Below are 18,176 nucleotides of genomic sequence, written 5' to 3'. Positions count from 1 at the left end.
TGTTTGTTTTTCCTACCTAAGCTGGTAGCCTAGAGAGGCTATTCCAGCGTAACCGTAACTAGTAGGTGAGCTCACGGGGCTCAAACCTGACGACGATGCTAACACGAACCCTAGCAAGAGCCGTGCTTCGCAGAATCTACCACCGGATCGGAAACGCGACCCACTGAGAAGATCCGGCGAGAAACTCAGTGGGCTGTGTCTGAGAGTTAATTTACTCGTCGAGCCCTTCGTCGCCAGCGACGGGTTCGACGAGAACGGTGACCGGTGCTTGAAGTACCTAGAAGCACCGTTAGTGGATCGGGAGGATCCGAGATGACGTGTTTTGGGCGACGTCGACTGCTTTCCAGTCTGCCCGCAGGATCGGGAATGAGCTTTTGCCACAGCAACCGGCGGCGGTAGCTACTCGGACGGACATAGCCCAAGCAAAACTTACTGTGTAGTTGTTATAAATACCGGTTTTACTTTACCACACGAAATTATTCCTTCATGGCGGCAGTTGGCAGTATTAACTAATATCCACATGACAATACTATCTGGAGTTCAATCTCTTGTAACCACATTAATTAAATAGAGTTGTAAAGATTTTTTTGCGTTTTGTTAATTTGAGACGGTCAGTTCGTTAGATTTACATAAATCTTGTTATAATGTATATCTTCAGTGGAATTAAATCGAACACACTTTACCGTTGTGAAATAATAGTAGCAAGCAATAAAAAACTGATCTAGAATTAAAATATACTTTTATAATCACAGTAAATTCATTCTCGCCATTAGGTATGTAATTGTTACATTTAAGTTATATAAATAACCGAAATAATATATTACAGCCAATAAATACAATAAATTATTTTTCTATAACTAAAATAAGACTAGAGTTTAAAGATATCACTTAAAATTAACAATATTTAGATACATTTGGAAATTTGTCTGTGACCTTTATCAATATTTTAGGTAACATCATAGAGATTGCTTTTATTATTACAAGGGGTGCGTCTGGCCGTAAAAATATAATGTGGAATATTACATTCAACTGCTAAGTATCTTTATCTTCGGAAAAGGGTTCCTGACATTCTCTACTTGCGTTGAAATTTATTGTAGGGAAATTAATATTGATTTAAGAAAGGGCTTTATCATTAGGATTTATGCAAATAATAATTTCGGTAGGTAATGGAATGATAAAAGATCAATATGTTTGATCTCTGTATATAAAAATTACATATTTTTATTTGAACTTCCTTTTTACCGCGATTTCAGTGTATAATTTTTGGAAATCAAGTGTTTAATTAATTATTAGGTTATTCCTAGCTACCTATTAGAGTAAGGAAAAAGCTTGGGGAAAAAAAAGAAGTTAAAATGAACTATTTGAACAGACTCAACAATATTTATCTATTAGTTGTGAAACGGATCGCACGCTGATGTTTGAGGTCATGAGACATGCGGGTATTGTGTCAACGTTAGTGCTCATGTTTGAAAATTCAATAGAGATGTATTCGATGAAAATTTGTTGTGAAAGTTAGTCTCTTTCGAATTGGTGTGATAATTTCACAAACACATAACATTTCTGTAATCAATTAGTCCGCGCGGGTAGGTACCACCGCCCTGCCTATTTCTGCCGTAAAGCAGTAACGCGTTTCGGTTTGAAGGGTGGAGCAGCCGTCGTAACTATACTTGAGGCCTTAGAACTTATATCTCAAGGTGGGTGGCGCATTTACGTTGTAGATGTCTATGGGTTCCAGTAACCACTTAAAACCAGGTGGGCAGTGAGATCGTGCACCCATCTAAGCAAAAAAAAAATTATTTAACATAAACTTTAGCTTCTACGGCTAGCTTTTGACAACGATCAACAGAAAGAACAGCACCACGACTACAACGCAGAGTATCATGATGCATTTCATTTTTCTATTCTTCCGCTGGTACCTCTCCGCCTTCTGCAGCTGCTTGTAGCCTTCGCTGACCTGCACGTGCGTCTGCTCTATATTGAAATCTATTCTATCTAAAACCGTACCTTGTTCGTGAACCATGTGAGCCAAATCCTTGAAGATCTCATTCAAATCGACTATAGATCTAACAACTTTGTTTACTTCTTCCTCCCTCTCTGCGACCATTCTCGTGTTTGCTTCCTGTATGAGCAGCAGCTGTTTCTGATTGTACATCTGCTTAGGCTGATCGTCCGTTCGGTCCTCGTCGTAGAAGGTTTTTTGGGTTCCTGACGTGCTCGGTAAGGCAAACAGCAGGTCTGTTTCGTTGTCCGTAAGTCCCGAGGGGAGCTCGTTGTCATTTAGACTCAACTCTTCGAAATTCGGGAGATCGAAGTACGCATTCGACCTTTCTTCTCTGGACGTGAGGGACTTTAAATAATTCGATTGCGCTGTTCTGAAGATCACGCTCAATTCCTGCAGAGTTGTGACCAGTGCTAGTACAACGTTGGCTGCTAGTTTTTGTTCTGTTTTGTTACCTGTGATGGCAAACATTACAGAGTGTATAATACGGATTAAAAAAATTGGGAATAGTGTTTGAGAACAATTCTTTATTTTTTATGATTGAAGGTTTACTGGCGGCTTGAAAGCCTTTTGGGCGAGCAAAGGCTCAGTCTAGAGGGGTGGGATTAGCTAACAGCTGCCCGAGCGCTTCTGAAGGAGACCTAACAGCTCAAGAGCAACTGCTTCGCGGATGAATCTACTACGGGATCGGAATCGCGACCCGCTGAGAAGATCCGGCGAGAAACTCAGCGGGCTGATGCATGGGTTAGGTTGCACATCGAACTCTTTGTCGAGTTCCAAGAGTACGATTACCGGGGTCCCTAAGCCGGCTCCTAGTATTAGAGCTGAAGGTGTCTAATGCAAAGGAGAAAAATTCCTAGTAAGCTTCTTAGTACTAAGAAGACTGTTGGTAGAAGAGAATTAAATGTGGTCTATTAATGTTTTTGTCTGGACCGATGACAGAATTATTTTAATTATAATACCTCCTTAACTTTTTTTTTATTGCTTAGATGGGTGGACGAGCTCACAGCCCACCTGGTATTAAGTGGTTACTGGAGCCCATAGACATCTAAAACGTAGACGCGCCACACACCTTGAGATACAAGTTCTAAAGTATCTCGGTATAGTTACAACGGCTGTCCCACCATTCAAACCGAAACGCATTACTGCTTCACGGCAGAAATAGGCAGGGCGGTGGGACCTACCCGCACGGACTCACAAGTGGTCCTACCACCAGTAGTACTACTTGAAAATTATTACATATATCATAGACAAATAATAGTTTAATAATTCTCTTCTAATATACTGATCAGGCTCACTATGAAAATTAGTATTATGTTGAATAGTTTTATTCGGTTTTCTATGAGGGCACTTTTTTGTTACAGGGCTACATGGGTTCTAACGTCAGATGGACTCAATTACAATTATACATACATACCGTGTCTTATTTGTGCTTTAATAGCTGTTAGGTGTGTATGCGCATGCGTGAAATGCCTTCCAATTTCAGTGCTGAGTCTCTCTATATGCTGTTGTTCAGTGGAGTCATCTAGAGCGGGCCGATTGATTTGTTTCTCATGTCTAGCTTCTAGTTCCGATAGTTTAGTTTTTAGTCTGAAATAATTATTTTTAAAAGATCATTTAGAAAAAATAATAGTGTAGTAGTATCTACAATAGATATATCTGAAGAACGGGAAAAAATTGAAGCCTATCTCTAAAATTAATGATATAGTTAAATCATGTTATTGAGCCAAGCGGAAAGCTTAGAAATTATTTCCACAAACTTGTGAGTTAAAGAGTTGAAAATGGAAAAAGAGACATTAACATGACACCATTTGTATCTTGTTGTTTGTATTTTTTACCGTATGTTCCATGGGGAGTGCTCTGAGGAATTATTCGAGATGATACCGGCATCTCGTTTTTACCATCGCACCGCCCGCCACCGGAGTAGAGTTCATTCATACTACCTGGAGCCACTGGTGGTCATCCACAGTGCGTTTCCAGAGGTCTTTTTTGCCACGTACCATCCGGCTATGGAATGAACTCCCCTCCACGGTGTTTCCCGAGCGCTATGACATGTCCTTCTTCAAACGAGGCTTATGGAGAGTATTAAGCGGTAGGCAGTGGCTTGGCTCTGCCCCCGGCATTGCTGAAGTCCATGGGCAACGGTAACGGTAACAACGGTAACCCTACAAGGGCCTAAAAAAAAAACTTATTTAAATGAACAAATTTAGAATGTTACAAGGCAAAAAAGATCTCTGGAAACACACTATGGATGTTAAGCTGTAAAATCATTCAATTATATTAATTTATTTCTACATTACTTTAAACTGCAACAAATAGTAGGTCATTATGGAGATGAACTATTAGATGGAAAGTGATCACACTTTGGTTATTCAACATAAACAATACTGGGTGTACTAATGCTGTAATTAGTTAAAGTACTGTATAAAGTTAGTAAATGGTGAAGCATTACACGAAAATCAAAAATGTTTCAGTGTATAAGACTGCAAATTATAATATTATTGAAGAAGAGGGCCCACAGATAAGCATTATGGATGTATATTAACCTGGTCATAACATAGTGAGCTTCCTCTAATGCATCAGCCCAGGGCGGTGGGGCACGTGAGTCAACTCTCATCTCAGCTCCGGCTTCCATATCATGAGAGCTTCGTCGCATAAGTCTAGCACGTTCTGAATCATTATTCTAGAAATAAAAAGAAATTAATGTTACTTGGGCTGCAAGAGATTGAGGTTCTCGGCAATAAAGATTAAGAAGGAATAAATGAAGATTACCAACATAGGCTATTGAAAATGATTCAATTTGTATTTTAAAACACACATAACTACTATGGAAAAAGAAAGGCTAGTTCTGATTAAAATTAGTGAACATAATAATTATTCTGATAATGTTATAGATAATTTATGCTATCTGTGCTTTAAATCTACAATTTATTGTACACGACTATTACATTAACCATAACAATACATTGGCGCGGATTATTTTCGAAAGTTGTCAGTTTATTGCTATGTATTTTTGAGTGGACAATAAGTTTAATTTTTTTTGTTTATTGACTTATCGCATTTTTAAGGTAGATGCCACCCTTTCTCCTGAACCCATATAGCCTTTACGTTACTAAGAAATATCTCAGTATTGAAATAATGCTACAAATCGCATAAAATCAATATAAAATAGTCTCACTCTTTCTGAGAATATTTGTCGGCTGTGTATCGCGTTGTTACGCATTAATACGAATACTTCTGTCAGACTTCTCGACACCATGTTCGTATCGTTATTTTTTTATTTATTATTCACGTAAATTAAGGTGGTATTAAATACTGTATTACAAAAACTGCAATGTATTTATTTTTATAGTCTTGATAGAGTGGATGACGTCTAAGCTTATTTAACACTTGACAGTTTTGAAAAGCGACGGTCCACATTGTGTAGGTACTTAAATGGGCAAACGTACAATAAGCCCATCGGCTTGGTTTAAAACTATCAAGTTTTATTTTAATTTTCAGGGTATATTGTGATATCTCCAAAAGACTTCTGAAAGTAATCTTATCACTACTACATAAATTTAATCTTACAGCGAATGTTCAAAAACTTTTTACCATTACTGCAAAATTTAGTAACGGTTTTATCGTTGCTAGCCCCTCGGCCATGTACTAAAATAGAATGTGACATACATTTTAGATATTTTATTACCTGAAGAATACAAGCTATTATGCTAAAAAAAATTGACGTTTTTCTGTAGACAGCGTAAATATATACTTAAAGGGATTAGATTTAAGCATTGTTGTCAAAATTGTTGAATTTGTGAGGTCCAAATCTGCTAAATTATAAATTATGTCATCATTAAATATAGAATTTGGTTGCTATTTGTGATTATGGAGCTGTATTATTTAAAATACACAATTCTCTTAATCGTATAGTACATCTTTGAGTGTGTACAGAATTGGTTGTAGCTTCACAATATTAACTGGCTGAATAGGACATATTTCTTTTGCAAATTTAATTCAACAAACCAAACAAAGAATAGGGTTATAAAAATGTAAACAAATAGGTAATTAAGATTTTTACTGTGGATTTTGCAATTTGATAAAGATAAAAAAATTGGCATATAGACACGGAACGGCTATTTAAAAATTTTAGATAGCTTAGGTACAGAATAAATAAATATAAATGAGTATGGCATCGCATGATGCCGGCGTTCCTGAACAATTCCAGCAATTTCCGCCTAACAGAATCATTGTTATCCACCCTGGTTCGCTCTACGTACGTATCGGACGAGCCTCAGATCTCGTGCCAGTGAAACAGCTACACTGCATTGCAAGAAAACGTAGACACGGCGGCAAAATTTACCGCGACTCTTTCATACCACCGAGCGTTCCGAAAACCAAAGAATTGATTGAGGAATTAGAAGAATGTAGGCTTCAAATATCTCATACTCTTCAGTCATGTGTGCAGTCTAACGGCGCAAGAAGGTACGCAACTCCCCCGCAGCAAATCGCGGCCTTTAACCGTCGTTCGTTACCGGAGTACGTCTCTGACGGGGAACCGTGGCCTCAAGTCGAATGTGATGTTATTGTAGGTGATCTAGTCCTTGATGTGGACCCAGAATTACCATACAACATACATTTTCCATACCGTAGAGGAGATTTTAACCTTCATTCTGAAATAGGAGGATCTATTTCATCAGTTCTGAATGATCTGTATACAATATGGAGTTCCATAATTGAGTTTAAGTTAGGGATACCCCTGATAGAGCTTGTGAAATATAGATGTGTTCTTCTGATACCAGATCTGTACTGCAGGAGTCATTTAAAGTATCTAATGTCTTTACTGTTGAAGGACTTGGGCTTTGGCCATTGTTTCTTAGTCCAGGAAAGTGTTGGAGCTACATTCGGAGCAGGCATTGGTTCGGCCTGTGTGGTGGACATTGGTGATCAAAAAACAGCAATATCATGTGTTGAAGATGGTATCTCTCATAAACCAACTAGATTGAGAATGGACTATGGAGCTGGGGATGTCTGTCAGTCTCTATCATGGATGTTTCATAAGAGTGCATTTCCGTACAAGGACTGGACAGAGAATATACCACGAGATGTGGTTTTAATGCGAAATCTATATGAAAACTTTTGCCATATTAATTTGGATGTTTGTGGTCCACAAGAGAAGTCATTCTTGGTCGATCACCCAGGAGATGTAATCAATAAATATACACTCCAAGTTGGTGATGAATGCATAATATCACCATTATCAATGTTTTATACTGACTTACTGAAAATAACAGGTGCTAAAACTACTAAAATACCAAACAGACAGCCAAGTGATCCTGAAGATCCATTTGATGCAGAGTTTTTGAGGGAAACTGGTAGAAAGAAAGAAGCTATTGATATAAGCACCAATGAAAATCAATTTGAAACTCTCAATGAAATACAACAAGTGAATAACCAGGATGAAGACATAGTCGTAGATACATTAGAAGGGGGACCAGGAGACATTTCTTTATTAGCCCCAGGGCAAGTTATGGCCCTAGATGCTGCAATACTACAAAGCATAGATCGATGTCCCAGTGATGACCTGAAACGGAAGATGTACAGCAACGTTCTAATTGTCGGAGGTGGGGTTAAAGTTCATGGTATATCATTATGGCTACAAAATCGTATGGCACTGCAGATCCCCTATACTTATAAGACTGAGCAGCTGGAAATAGTGACATCACCTAAAGAAATTGATCCTGCCAGTACTGTGTGGAAGGGGGCTGCAGTCATGTCTTGCTTGGAGTCAGCTATAGAACTGTGGATTAATCAAAGTGAATGGAACAAATACGGTTTGCGAATTTTAAGAGAAAGGGCTCCGTTTATATGGTGATTTAAAACTGTAATGATATTGACCTAGAAGGACTTTGAATATGTTTTAAATATATATTTATATTCACTATTATGAAAAATAATTTATACTATCAGACAGTATTGAATTGAAAGTGCAGTACATACTAAGTGTATTTCATCTATTTATTGTGTAGCTGTGTAGGATGTTAACTCTCAAACCAAATTAAGTGGTGTCAGTTAGCCAGTACATCACAACATAGACCTCGGTTGTATTAAACCACGTCGTGCAAAAGCGTGGGACCAGTTGTCCCACGCTTTTGCACGACTGCTTCGTGGCAGAAAAGGCAGGATAGCGACAAATATAGTTGAAAATTAACCCTACTTTTCTACCCTATGTATATATATACATATAAATTCTTTTGTTATAGTTAAAAATTATAACATAAAATATATATAAAGATTTTTGTTTTTCAATACGCTAAAAACCACTCATTTGCTTTTTCACTATTCCCAGATAAAAAAATGCGATTTCTTTATTCACGGATCTAATCGGTACATCGACACATACACATTGATAAAAAGGTTTGCAATGTGTAGGTATCCATCCGAATATTCTTTGTAAACGCGTCGTCAAATAGACTAAAAAAGTAAAATGGACTTTATTACAACTGTACCTAAGGTACGTTGTTGATATCGCCACTGTATTGGTTCCCCCTTTGACACAAACCGCCTTCACCGCGTCATGTAAATTACCATTCAATAGCCCTAAACACGTCCTTACGGATCCATCAGATCCAATAACTCTTGCACCTTCAGCTCTAACACTAGGAGCAGGCTTAGGGACCCCGGTAACCGTTAGATTGATCTAACCCATGTATCAGCCCGCTGAGTTTCTCACTCGATCTCAGCGGGTCGCGATTCCGATCCGGTAATAGATTCATTCGCGAAGCAGTTGCTCTTGAGTTTTTAGGTCTCCTTTAAAGGCATTCGGGCAGCTGTTAGCAAATCCCATCCCTCCTGGCGGAGCCTTCGCTCACCCGCCATCCTGGTTAAACGGGAAAGACCTCTGGGCCACCGGTGATCCCTCATTAAAAAATACCATTCCATATTCACGGTTTCTGTATTCGGGGCATCTTTGCGGAACTTTAACCTCGCGAATAAAGCTTTTACCTACTGTAATTTATTTTTATATTGTCATATTGCGAATATAGTGTTTGTGTCCTATGTCGGTTTTTTATTACTTAGATGGGACGACTAGATGGGACGATAAGGGTGGACGAGCTCACAGCCCACAGGGTGTTAAGCGGTTACTGGAGCCCATAGACATCTACAACGTAAATGCGCCAGCGACCTTGAGATATAAGTGCTAAGGTCTCAAGTATGGTTAGCAAGGGTTGCCCTACCATTCAACCCGACACGCATTACCGCTTCACGGCAGAAATACGCAGGGTGGTGGTACCTACCCGCGCGGACTCACAAGAGGTCCTACCACCTATCATTGCGCATAGTTCATATAAAATTAGATCTTTTTAGTTATTTTATGTACTCGGATAAAATATCTAGGCCATAACGTTTAAAAGGCGATGCGAGTCGTTTAGTTTTCATTGTAGGTAATTAACAGTGACGGGGACACGTAAGGGAGTTGATCAGTAAATTAAAAAAAAATGCATAAAAATGTTTTATTTACAAATATTTGGCAAGTACAAAAATGTAAAAATACCATCCATTTATATCCACCATTATTCGTGAAGTACAAAAATACATTTTGATAAAAAAAAATGGATAGAGTTTGTATTCGCATTCAGAACAATCGGTGTGCTTAGTGCGTGTTTTTTAACGTTCTCGATAGCGTAAAAGTTAACCCAATTTCGTATGCAGTTGGAACAGCGCCCCTAGCGGCAAACGTACGCAAACGATCCCATTCCATACAAATGAGTCGACTATTATCAAAGCCGGCAATGTGACTTTTGGATAATTATTGGTAAATCAGAAAAACGAATTATTGACTTTGGATTCCATTGGCAGTCACAAAACTCTTCTGAACGACATCTTAGATAAATAACAGGTTAAGTATTAACCTTTATTTAATGCAGGTTTTGAACCGTATTCTTTGAAGGAGACGATTATATTCAAATCAATCTGTATTGAAATATAAATAAATTTTTTTTGTCCAAATGCACAGATTGCCACCTTTGATAATAGACGACTCAAATATGAGCTAACTTTCACGCTATCGTCAACGTTAGAAAACTCGCACTAAGCACACCGTTCACACGTTGGATCAATTCAATCGCAACCTCGAGTATTTTAATTATTAAAACTTAGTATTAATTAGAGACAATATCTTCGCTCAGCGAAATATAAATTGTTACAAAAATATACATTTCATTCATTAAATTGAATCACAGTCTTTTATATTATTAATACTAATATGCATCTTAACGCCTAGTTATTTCGAGAGGTTGACAAGTTCTTGCAGATCGTAATGTCATAATTCTGTAATCGCCTTTTTAACACATTTTTTTTCATGGTAGGTAAGTGATTTGAACACTGAAAACAGAGATTCATTTTTGTATATATCGATTATTTTAACTTTGTGCCTTCACAATAAATGCAATATCTTTTTGGCACCTTACATTACAACAGCGAATCTTATAAAGAGTGGATACGTCTCATCACGTACGTAAAATATTCTTATAAGTACCTATACCTACGTTTAAAGCTTCTTCGAAGTCACAATACAATGTTTTTGTTTCTTGCGTTATTTATAATAATATGTATTTTGAGATCTATTATTGAATTGAATTCTAAAAACCGTTGCAATTTTACATAATAAAATAAAAATAACCGCTACTACCCCCATAAAATGTATTGGATTTTAATCAAACGACTAAGTAAGTAAGTAAGTAACTAACTAAAAAAATACAATTCTTAATACAAAACTTAATTCAGAAAGAGCCTTCTCTAAGATTCACGAAATGCATTGAAATATTACTGTATACACAATAATTACTTGTTTAGAGACAATGAAGTTATTCAATACCATATTAGGCAATATATATCGGACACAAAGAATATTTATTATAAGTAACTGAATTAAACTGCAGGTCTTATATAAATGTGACAGCATTAATAAAGATATTATTGTAACATTACACTTTCTATTTTTGTGAATGACCTTAAAATAAATCATTGTTGTGCATGATGCCCAACTTGCTCACTTGGGCACAAGTATATTGCACTTTATATAAAAATCAGACGAGCACTGTGGGTTTTTGAAGAGTTTTACTTCAATCTCCCATATTTTATTATTTACTTACAAAAGAACTACATATTTAGTCAATATGTAACCTTATGTACCCTTCGTTGGTTTCATATGTTAAGTTTGTAGACTTGTAATAATAGATAAATTTTAACATAATTTCCAATGAACGCATCATTCGCTTTGATCAGATAATGACACTTTCTCCTTTTATCAACATTTTAATTATTATTATCTGAATTCCAATACTATAACTAACTGCACCAAATTACAAGTATGAATTAATCGATATGCATATTAAAAATCTTAATATGTAATTTTTAACGGCCGTCTGGTGTAGTGGCAAGTGACTTGGTCACTACACAAGGGGGTCGCGGGTTTGAATCCCGCCAAGGGAGGATATTTGTATGATAAATATAAAAATGTCTTTTCCAGGGTTATGGATGTACATTAAATATATGTATGTGTATAATAAAAATATTACATTTATTTCCGTTATCTGGTACCTGTAACACAAGTTCTTTACGAACTTATCACGGGACCAGTTAACGTGGCGTGATTCTTAGTAAATATTTATTTATTTTATTATTAATTTGGATTCCTATTAAAAATTTAATTCATTATATTATTTTTATAACAATTAAACAGTTTAATTGTATTTTAAATAAACCTGAATCGGAAACTCAGATCTCAAGACGATAAAGATATTGAGATTTTTAATCAAAACCAGATCTATGGAAATGTTTTGTAATCATTTTCAATATGGCCACTGAAATTTTATTCCAACACTTAAATCGGGCACTAGCTAAACTCAGCAACCTGGTCGACGACTTTAAAAGAAACAGCTGAATCATCTTTATTCCTTCCTAGTTTTGGATGAAAGAATGCATAATACACCACCATTACACTTATGCCAATAATAAATGGCAAGATACACAACACCAGAATCGGTACGAAATACACGGATTGTTTTAATTCGTCCTCTGAATAGTAACACCATATCGACGCACATATTATATTCTGGATGAAGCATACGACGTAGTATACAGCGTATCTGTGTCTGGTCCTCCCTTCCACGGGGAGCACGTACGTGAATATGTAGACGGCTCCCAGGGCCAGGGAGAAGGACACCTCGGCCAGTTTGTTCTGTGAGCAGAAGTCTGACCGGTCAAACATCTGCAGCAGGGTCGCCGTGGCCGCCACGTGGACCAAGCACGCCACGACGGTCCAGTGGGGGTACAGGTAAGCCACCGCGGCCAGAGACGATATGCGGCTCACTGTGGAGATCACAAACGAATATCAAATCAAATCAAACATTTTTTATTCAACATAAATGAAAGTACATACTTGTTGAACGTCAAAAAGAACTACCGCCAATTCACAAGAACTAGCCTCCATCCTGAGAAGAACTGGCAAGAAACTCAGCGGGCATGTCTTTTTTTTTTAATTAGATTTTTTTTAAATATTCATATTTACAATGATTATTATTATAACGTAACAATTATTGCAATATTGAAATGCCCGGAGCGAGCAACTCATTCCCAACATACAACTCTGAAATCTGTCACTATTATTTATCCAAGTATTAAGTCGTCGTGGCCTAAAGGATAAGACGTCCGGTGCATTCGTGTTGAACGATGCACCCGGTGTTCGAATCTCAGGCAGGTAACAATTTTTCTAATGAACTACGTACTCAACAAATGTTCACGATTGACTTCCACGGTGATGGAATAACATCGTGTAATAAAATTCAAACCCGCAAAATTATAATTTGCGTAATTACTGGTGGTAGGACCTCTTGAGAGTCCGCACGGGTAGGTACCACCGCCCTGCCTATTTCTGCCGTGAAGCAGTAATGCGTTTCCGTTCGAAGGGTGGGGCAGCCGTTGTAACTATACTAAGACCTTAGAAATTATATCTCAAGGTGGGTGGCGCATTTACGTTGCAGATCTGTATGGGCTTCAGTAACCACTTAAAACCAGGTGGGCTGTGAACTCATCCACTCATCTAAGCAATAAAATAAAAAAAAACAATAACTACATCGTGCAGGCAAAGAGCGCTGGTTTCAATATACAGGGTGTTACAGAACTACCCGTAAAGCCGAAAGGAGGTTAAAAGAGGCCTTGTAACGATTCCATTCACAATATTTAAGAACCGTAGTAAAGCTGTATAACATATCCCAAAAAAAATAAAAAAGATTATTATTTTCACTGATGTGCAAACCCTATTTTAGTAAAATTAAAGAGTAAACTACGCAGAATGTACCTACATTTGAAAAAAAAACTCGAAACAGTTATAGAATAACGATTAGAAGATTTGAAATTGACAACATACAATTTTTTTCCAACTTCACATTTTTTTGAAGCCAGTACTTATGACATCCTTGCATTGAGGTAGCAAACATTTATGAATGGAAAATTAAAAAAACTATTAAAGTAGACAATTATTAAGTAAATTAAGTACATAGGCCTTTCTGTTAAATAATCTTGTTCCCTGATATGACAGCTTACTAGAGTTGACAAAATTTTTGGCTTTGATAATCTTCTATATATATAAAAATGAATTGCTGTTCGTTAGTCTCGCTAAAACTCGAGAACGGCTGGACCGATTTGGCTTATTTTGGTCTTGAATTATTTGTGTAAGTCCAGAGAAGGTTTAAAAGGTAGATAAATATGAAAATGCTCGGAATTAAATAAAAATAACAATTTTGTTTTTCCTTTGATGTGTCCCCCGTTGGACAGATTCCTTTTGTTTGTTTTAAATTTATTTTATACAAAAGTTTAGGCCTTTTATTTATCGATTGAGGCACTACGAAGTCTGCCGGGTCAGCTAGTTAATAATATATATTTACGGGGTATTTTGTAATATATAATTTTACTTACACGTGACGAGAAAGTGCCAAACCGTTTGCAGTATAGTCCCGTACCAAGTCATGTTGGACTTGTCGTTCTGAGCGAACCGTATGGCTCGCTGGTACGCAGCCAGGCACCAACCCATGCCCACCACTGAGGAAACTATCGATAGGATTTGATGCACTGAAAAATAGATATCAAGGATTGCACTTTAGCACGGTTAGATTTAGGCGTATGTAACTGCGGTAGCTGCTGAACTTGGAATGCGTGTAAACTTAGCTGTAGAAATGTAGCCACAGGGTTGCATCATTTGAAGTTGATCAATTTATGGCACAAATCACTAGAGATAGTAATAATTAATAAATGTTTTGGTTTTATGTATTTAATCATAGACAACAGACAAGCTGTAAATTTAAACCCATTTAAGTAAACAATAGAATTAAAAAAGAATACAAATTGAAATAAAACATATCAAACTTACCAGCAAATTCCTCTTGAGCTCTCAACAGCAGACTGGTTTGTAGCACCTGTTGTGGTGCGGCTTCCAGGAAACACTCAAATATCCGGAGCAATGCTGCATCAGAGTCTTCTTTCAGCATAAGACCAAAGTATAACTTTTGAGATGCGACATCTTTCCTGCTTGCAGCTCGTCGAGATTTTATAGCATAACTAAAACCAATATTATATTAATGCAGTTAGTACAGTCAGCATGTAAGTACTGATGATCTGTAGCAAAATAGAGTCTCTTGTAACTGAGAGCGAGTCTAAAATTAAATAATTATCAAATGATAGAAAATATGGCCTTTCCTTATATAAGACCTCTTACTTGATGATTAACAGAGTGGTGTGTAAACATAACTTAACCAAATAATTAAACAATATGACAATTTTTTATATACACTCTCACGGTTTAGTAAACAAATACATTAATATCAACCAACATATTGTAGGTTTTCTTTTATAGTATTAACAGGAATGAACAGTTATTCTGTGAACAATAGGAATACCTATCTAGGTCAACCTCATTTATATTTCCAATCAATTCTCATGAGAGCCTATGGTGGCTCCATACCACAGAACTACGACGTAGAAAGATGGTAAAAACCTTGCATGGACTCCACAACACATTGTGGTGTGTGCCTTTGTGTGATACTTAGGGGCAAACTACACTATTATAAAGAAATTGTCCATCACCTTTAAATTACAAGTGTTATAATAAAATATAATATAAAAATAACTTACATTAGAGCATCAGCAAATCTAAGTATCGGAGCCATCTGTAAAACAAGTATGAAGATTCGAACCCATTTTCTCCTTGTCAGCTCATTTGTTAGTGAATCTTGTTGTTTATCTTGGGCATACCTTAAATATAAAAATGTTGTTTTAGTATCTCAAGATATACCTATAAGAGGCTCTATCACATAACATGTTTTATGTCCAAAATGACTACCAATGTTCTTTTTTTCTATAATGTTACTACTGCCACCGACTTTGATTGATGAGTTCTAAGGTCACAGTTTTAACAGTACAACTGTCCCACCCTTCAATCCAAAATGCATTACTGCTTCACAACAGAAATAGGCAGGGTGGTGGTACCCACCTGTCCAGACTCATAAGACATCCTACTAGTAAAACTGAATTTTAGAATATTCCAATCTCAAATTAGATGCAATTATATTTTAATACAAATTATTTGATTTTATAACTCATATCCACTACTAGTTAATCGGCTATAAATTAAGAAAGCCCAGCATTCTTATAACATCCTTAAAGTATTGCAATCACAAATAACTGACCAGAAGTTATCACTAAAGATGATAATTTGCACGTCTATTATGAAGAATGTAGTTTAAATAATAAGTACACTAAATTGTAAACAACCTAAAAATAGACTAATTACTGTAGTATCTAAACAAATACATTTGTTCTTAGGCAGGTTTTAATGGTAGGCAGCCGCTTGGCTCCGCCTATGGCATTTCTGACGTCCGTGAGCAACAGTACCCACTTACCATCAGAATGCTTGTCTGCCTACAAAGACAATAAATAAATAAAAAATGAAAAAGGTGAATGAGTTAACAACCCATCTAGTGATATGTAAATGCCAAAGCCCATTGACACCCCTAACAATGGTTGTCATAATCTTTCAAAATGGAACGCATGACTACTTCTGCCGGTGTGGGTTTACAATATGGACTACCACTAGTAATTATACAAATTAAATGATTATGCAGGATTCATTTTTATTGTGGATATTGGTTAAGTACGTATCTCATTAGGAAATTGGTGTCTGTTTGCGAGATTTGAATACCGGCACAATCGAATAGTTTGGTATTTGGTATGCCGGGCCTCTCTTGACGCAACGACTTTTACATTTGAATGATAATGAAATTAGTACTTACATTCGTATCGAGACCGCTGTATTCACAAAAGCAGGTATAAGAATAAAGGCGAGGGTCCAGCCGAACTCTGTCACCATTCCAGCCAACGAATATCTAACAGCAATATTTATATCGAGTCCTAAGTCGACAAAATGACCCAAAATAGCTACAACATACATAATAATGTCCAGATTCCGAATGTTAATCTTATCGGGCATTCGATCCGGCTCGTCATAAGCTATGCCGTTTTGAAACATGTCTCGAACGATTTGAGGCATTATTGAAAGATCTTTGTGAGATTTTTCATTAAACTTATAAACAAAACATGATAAATAAAACCAATCACAAAAAGCAAGACAGTAGGTAAATAGTGGTCGACAGATTAGAGAATACATACAGATTACACAGCACATAGAAACTCATTTGTATCCACAGTTGGAAAATTAACTTAAAATCAACAACGAATTTAATTTGTAATTTATTTAATTTTACAATTTAATAACCGTAATTTTATTTAGATTTTCATCTGAAGAACTGTTTTAATGTTGTTAAAGCATTAAATTGATTTAGACTTAGAACTGATTACGAATCAAATAGGTACCGGTAAAATGGGGCGATTAGGGATTGAAAGGCGAATCGGGAAAAAACCGGGAAAATCTTTCGACGCTCAATATAAGTTTTATATTCGTTGCAAAATCTTCCATTTTTTTGTAGTTTAATAGTAGAATGTTGAAAGTTCACAAAACAACTCTGAATATCCATGATAATAGCTGCTAACGTATAAAAAATCGCGTTTCAAATTAACTTCCTGTGGTGGTAATTATTTTAGTGCTAGAAACTTTGCTCTCTTTTATTTATTTGATAATAATAGAAGACGACTATGATTTATAAACGTTATTTAGTGTTTGAACCAGCATATATATTAAAGGTAAGTCTCAGTTGTTATTGGTTTTAATGTATTTGATTAAATAAAAATACATGTAAAAATCTGTTGTTTTTGGGGATATTGGGGACGTCTTAGGTACAAATAACAACGAAAAAGGGGTCAATTGGGATGAGAATACGTGAAATAGAAACGACCTAAGTATAAATAGGTACAGGTTTGTAGGGTTGTCTATGTAGTTATAACAATATTTTTTAAATTTATTGGTAAAAATCTTGTTTATCGAAGCGAAATTGGGAATAAGTCTTTAGTTGAAATAGATAAGCAATTTAATATAAGTAAGTCGATTTTGCAGAGACATGTAACAAGATCAATGAAATCTCAAGGTGGACAAAAATGTCTAAGTAATACATAATAAAATATTTAATATTTGTTCAGAGTGGGGGTATTCATCTGATTAATCCATGGAATAACCGACACACCTAATCTCTTAACCCAGATAGAAATATCGGCCCCTAAGTACTTACCAAGAACGGAGAAATATAAACCGTTTCTAAGAAAGCTATATATGTATAAATATATATATATATATATTTTGTTGAACTGCACTGTCGATTGCACCTATAATTGAGGTGATGTCTGCCATGTACTTTTGTCAGTTTTTAAATTTTCACTGTTGGTGCAACTAAATAAATAAATTAATTAAAACTATATATAAAAATAAAAGTAGTGCCAACCCTAGCAAATTTCTCATTTCGTCCCAATTAACCGCAATTTTCGGGTAAATAGGGATTACACCTATTTTTGCATTTTTTGCTTAAACTGGAATGCTACTTGCTTAATTTGAAATTAGACAACAAAGATGCCCCCAAGACTCAATCATTTTGATCCTGATATAGCATTATATACATCAACAACTACCTTAAAATTGCTCATAAAGTTGGAATTTGTCCCTAATCGCCCCATTTTACGGTACCTTTTTTTT

General features: G+C 36.2%; 3 protein-coding genes across 4 annotated transcripts; 1 reads left to right on the top strand and 2 right to left on the bottom strand.

Moving 5' to 3' along the window:
- Positions 1-722: 722 nt before the first annotated feature.
- LOC101742448 (syntaxin-16) lies at positions 723-5,391 on the bottom strand. 2 transcript variants are annotated; one of them, XM_038018167.2, is made up of 4 exons: positions 5,178-5,391; positions 4,546-4,682; positions 3,417-3,589; positions 723-2,454 (listed from the first exon to the last, which is right to left on the bottom strand). In XM_038018167.2, exons 1-4 carry the CDS (start codon positions 5,256-5,258, stop codon positions 1,823-1,825), a joined length of 1,023 nt encoding a protein of 340 aa, XP_037874095.1. In that variant the 5' UTR covers positions 5,259-5,391; the 3' UTR covers positions 723-1,822. The 2 variants fall into 2 exon arrangements, with proteins under 2 accessions (XP_037874095.1, XP_062530451.1); XM_062674467.1 differs by lacking the exon at positions 5,178-5,391 and adding an exon at positions 4,776-5,125.
- A 610-nt stretch (positions 5,392-6,001) lies between these two features.
- LOC101740322 (actin-related protein 8) lies at positions 6,002-8,276 on the top strand. The gene has a single exon (XM_004925987.5). The coding sequence runs from the start codon at positions 6,165-6,167 to the stop codon at positions 7,854-7,856; it is 1,692 nt and encodes a 563-aa protein (XP_004926044.1). The 5' UTR covers positions 6,002-6,164; the 3' UTR covers positions 7,857-8,276.
- A 1,205-nt stretch (positions 8,277-9,481) lies between these two features.
- Positions 9,482-18,176, bottom strand: LOC101740188 (XK-related protein 6). Its single transcript, XM_004925986.4, has 5 exons — positions 16,330-18,176; positions 15,173-15,292; positions 14,412-14,599; positions 13,961-14,113; positions 9,482-12,355 (listed from the first exon to the last, which is right to left on the bottom strand). Exons 1-5 carry the CDS (start codon positions 16,719-16,721, stop codon positions 11,880-11,882), a joined length of 1,329 nt encoding a protein of 442 aa, XP_004926043.1. The 5' UTR covers positions 16,722-18,176; the 3' UTR covers positions 9,482-11,879.

Source organism: Bombyx mori, chromosome 20 (assembly GCF_030269925.1).
Source record: "Bombyx mori chromosome 20, ASM3026992v2".
Lineage (NCBI taxonomy): Eukaryota > Metazoa > Arthropoda > Insecta > Lepidoptera > Bombycidae > Bombyx > Bombyx mori.
The sequence above is the reverse complement of the archived record's forward strand: the minus strand, read 5'-3'. Positions and strand labels throughout refer to the sequence as shown.

Excerpts from the sequence above, each read along its gene's own strand:
- LOC101742448 (XM_038018167.2), bottom strand. The coding sequence starts at position 5,258 with ATGGTGTCGAGAAGTCTGACAGAAGTATTCGTATTAATGCGTAACAAC. Across the intron at positions 4,683-5,177 it reads GACAAATATTCTCAGAAAGA|AATAATGATTCAGAACGTGC; the intron begins GTGAGACTATTT and ends TTTTATTTCTAG. Across the intron at positions 2,455-3,416 it reads TAAAGCACAAATAAGACACG|GTAACAAAACAGAACAAAAA; the intron begins GTATGTATGTAT and ends TTGCCATCACAG.
- LOC101740322 (XM_004925987.5), top strand. The coding sequence starts at position 6,165 with ATGAGTATGGCATCGCATGATGCCGGCGTTCCTGAACAATTCCAGCAA.
- LOC101740188 (XM_004925986.4), bottom strand. The coding sequence starts at position 16,721 with ATGTGCTGTGTAATCTGTATGTATTCTCTAATCTGTCGACCACTATTT. Across the intron at positions 15,293-16,329 it reads ACAGCGGTCTCGATACGAAT|GTATGCCCAAGATAAACAAC; the intron begins GTAAGTACTAAT and ends TTTATATTTAAG. Across the intron at positions 12,356-13,960 it reads TTGGCACTTTCTCGTCACGT|TGAGCCGCATATCGTCTCTG; the intron begins GTAAGTAAAATT and ends TGATCTCCACAG.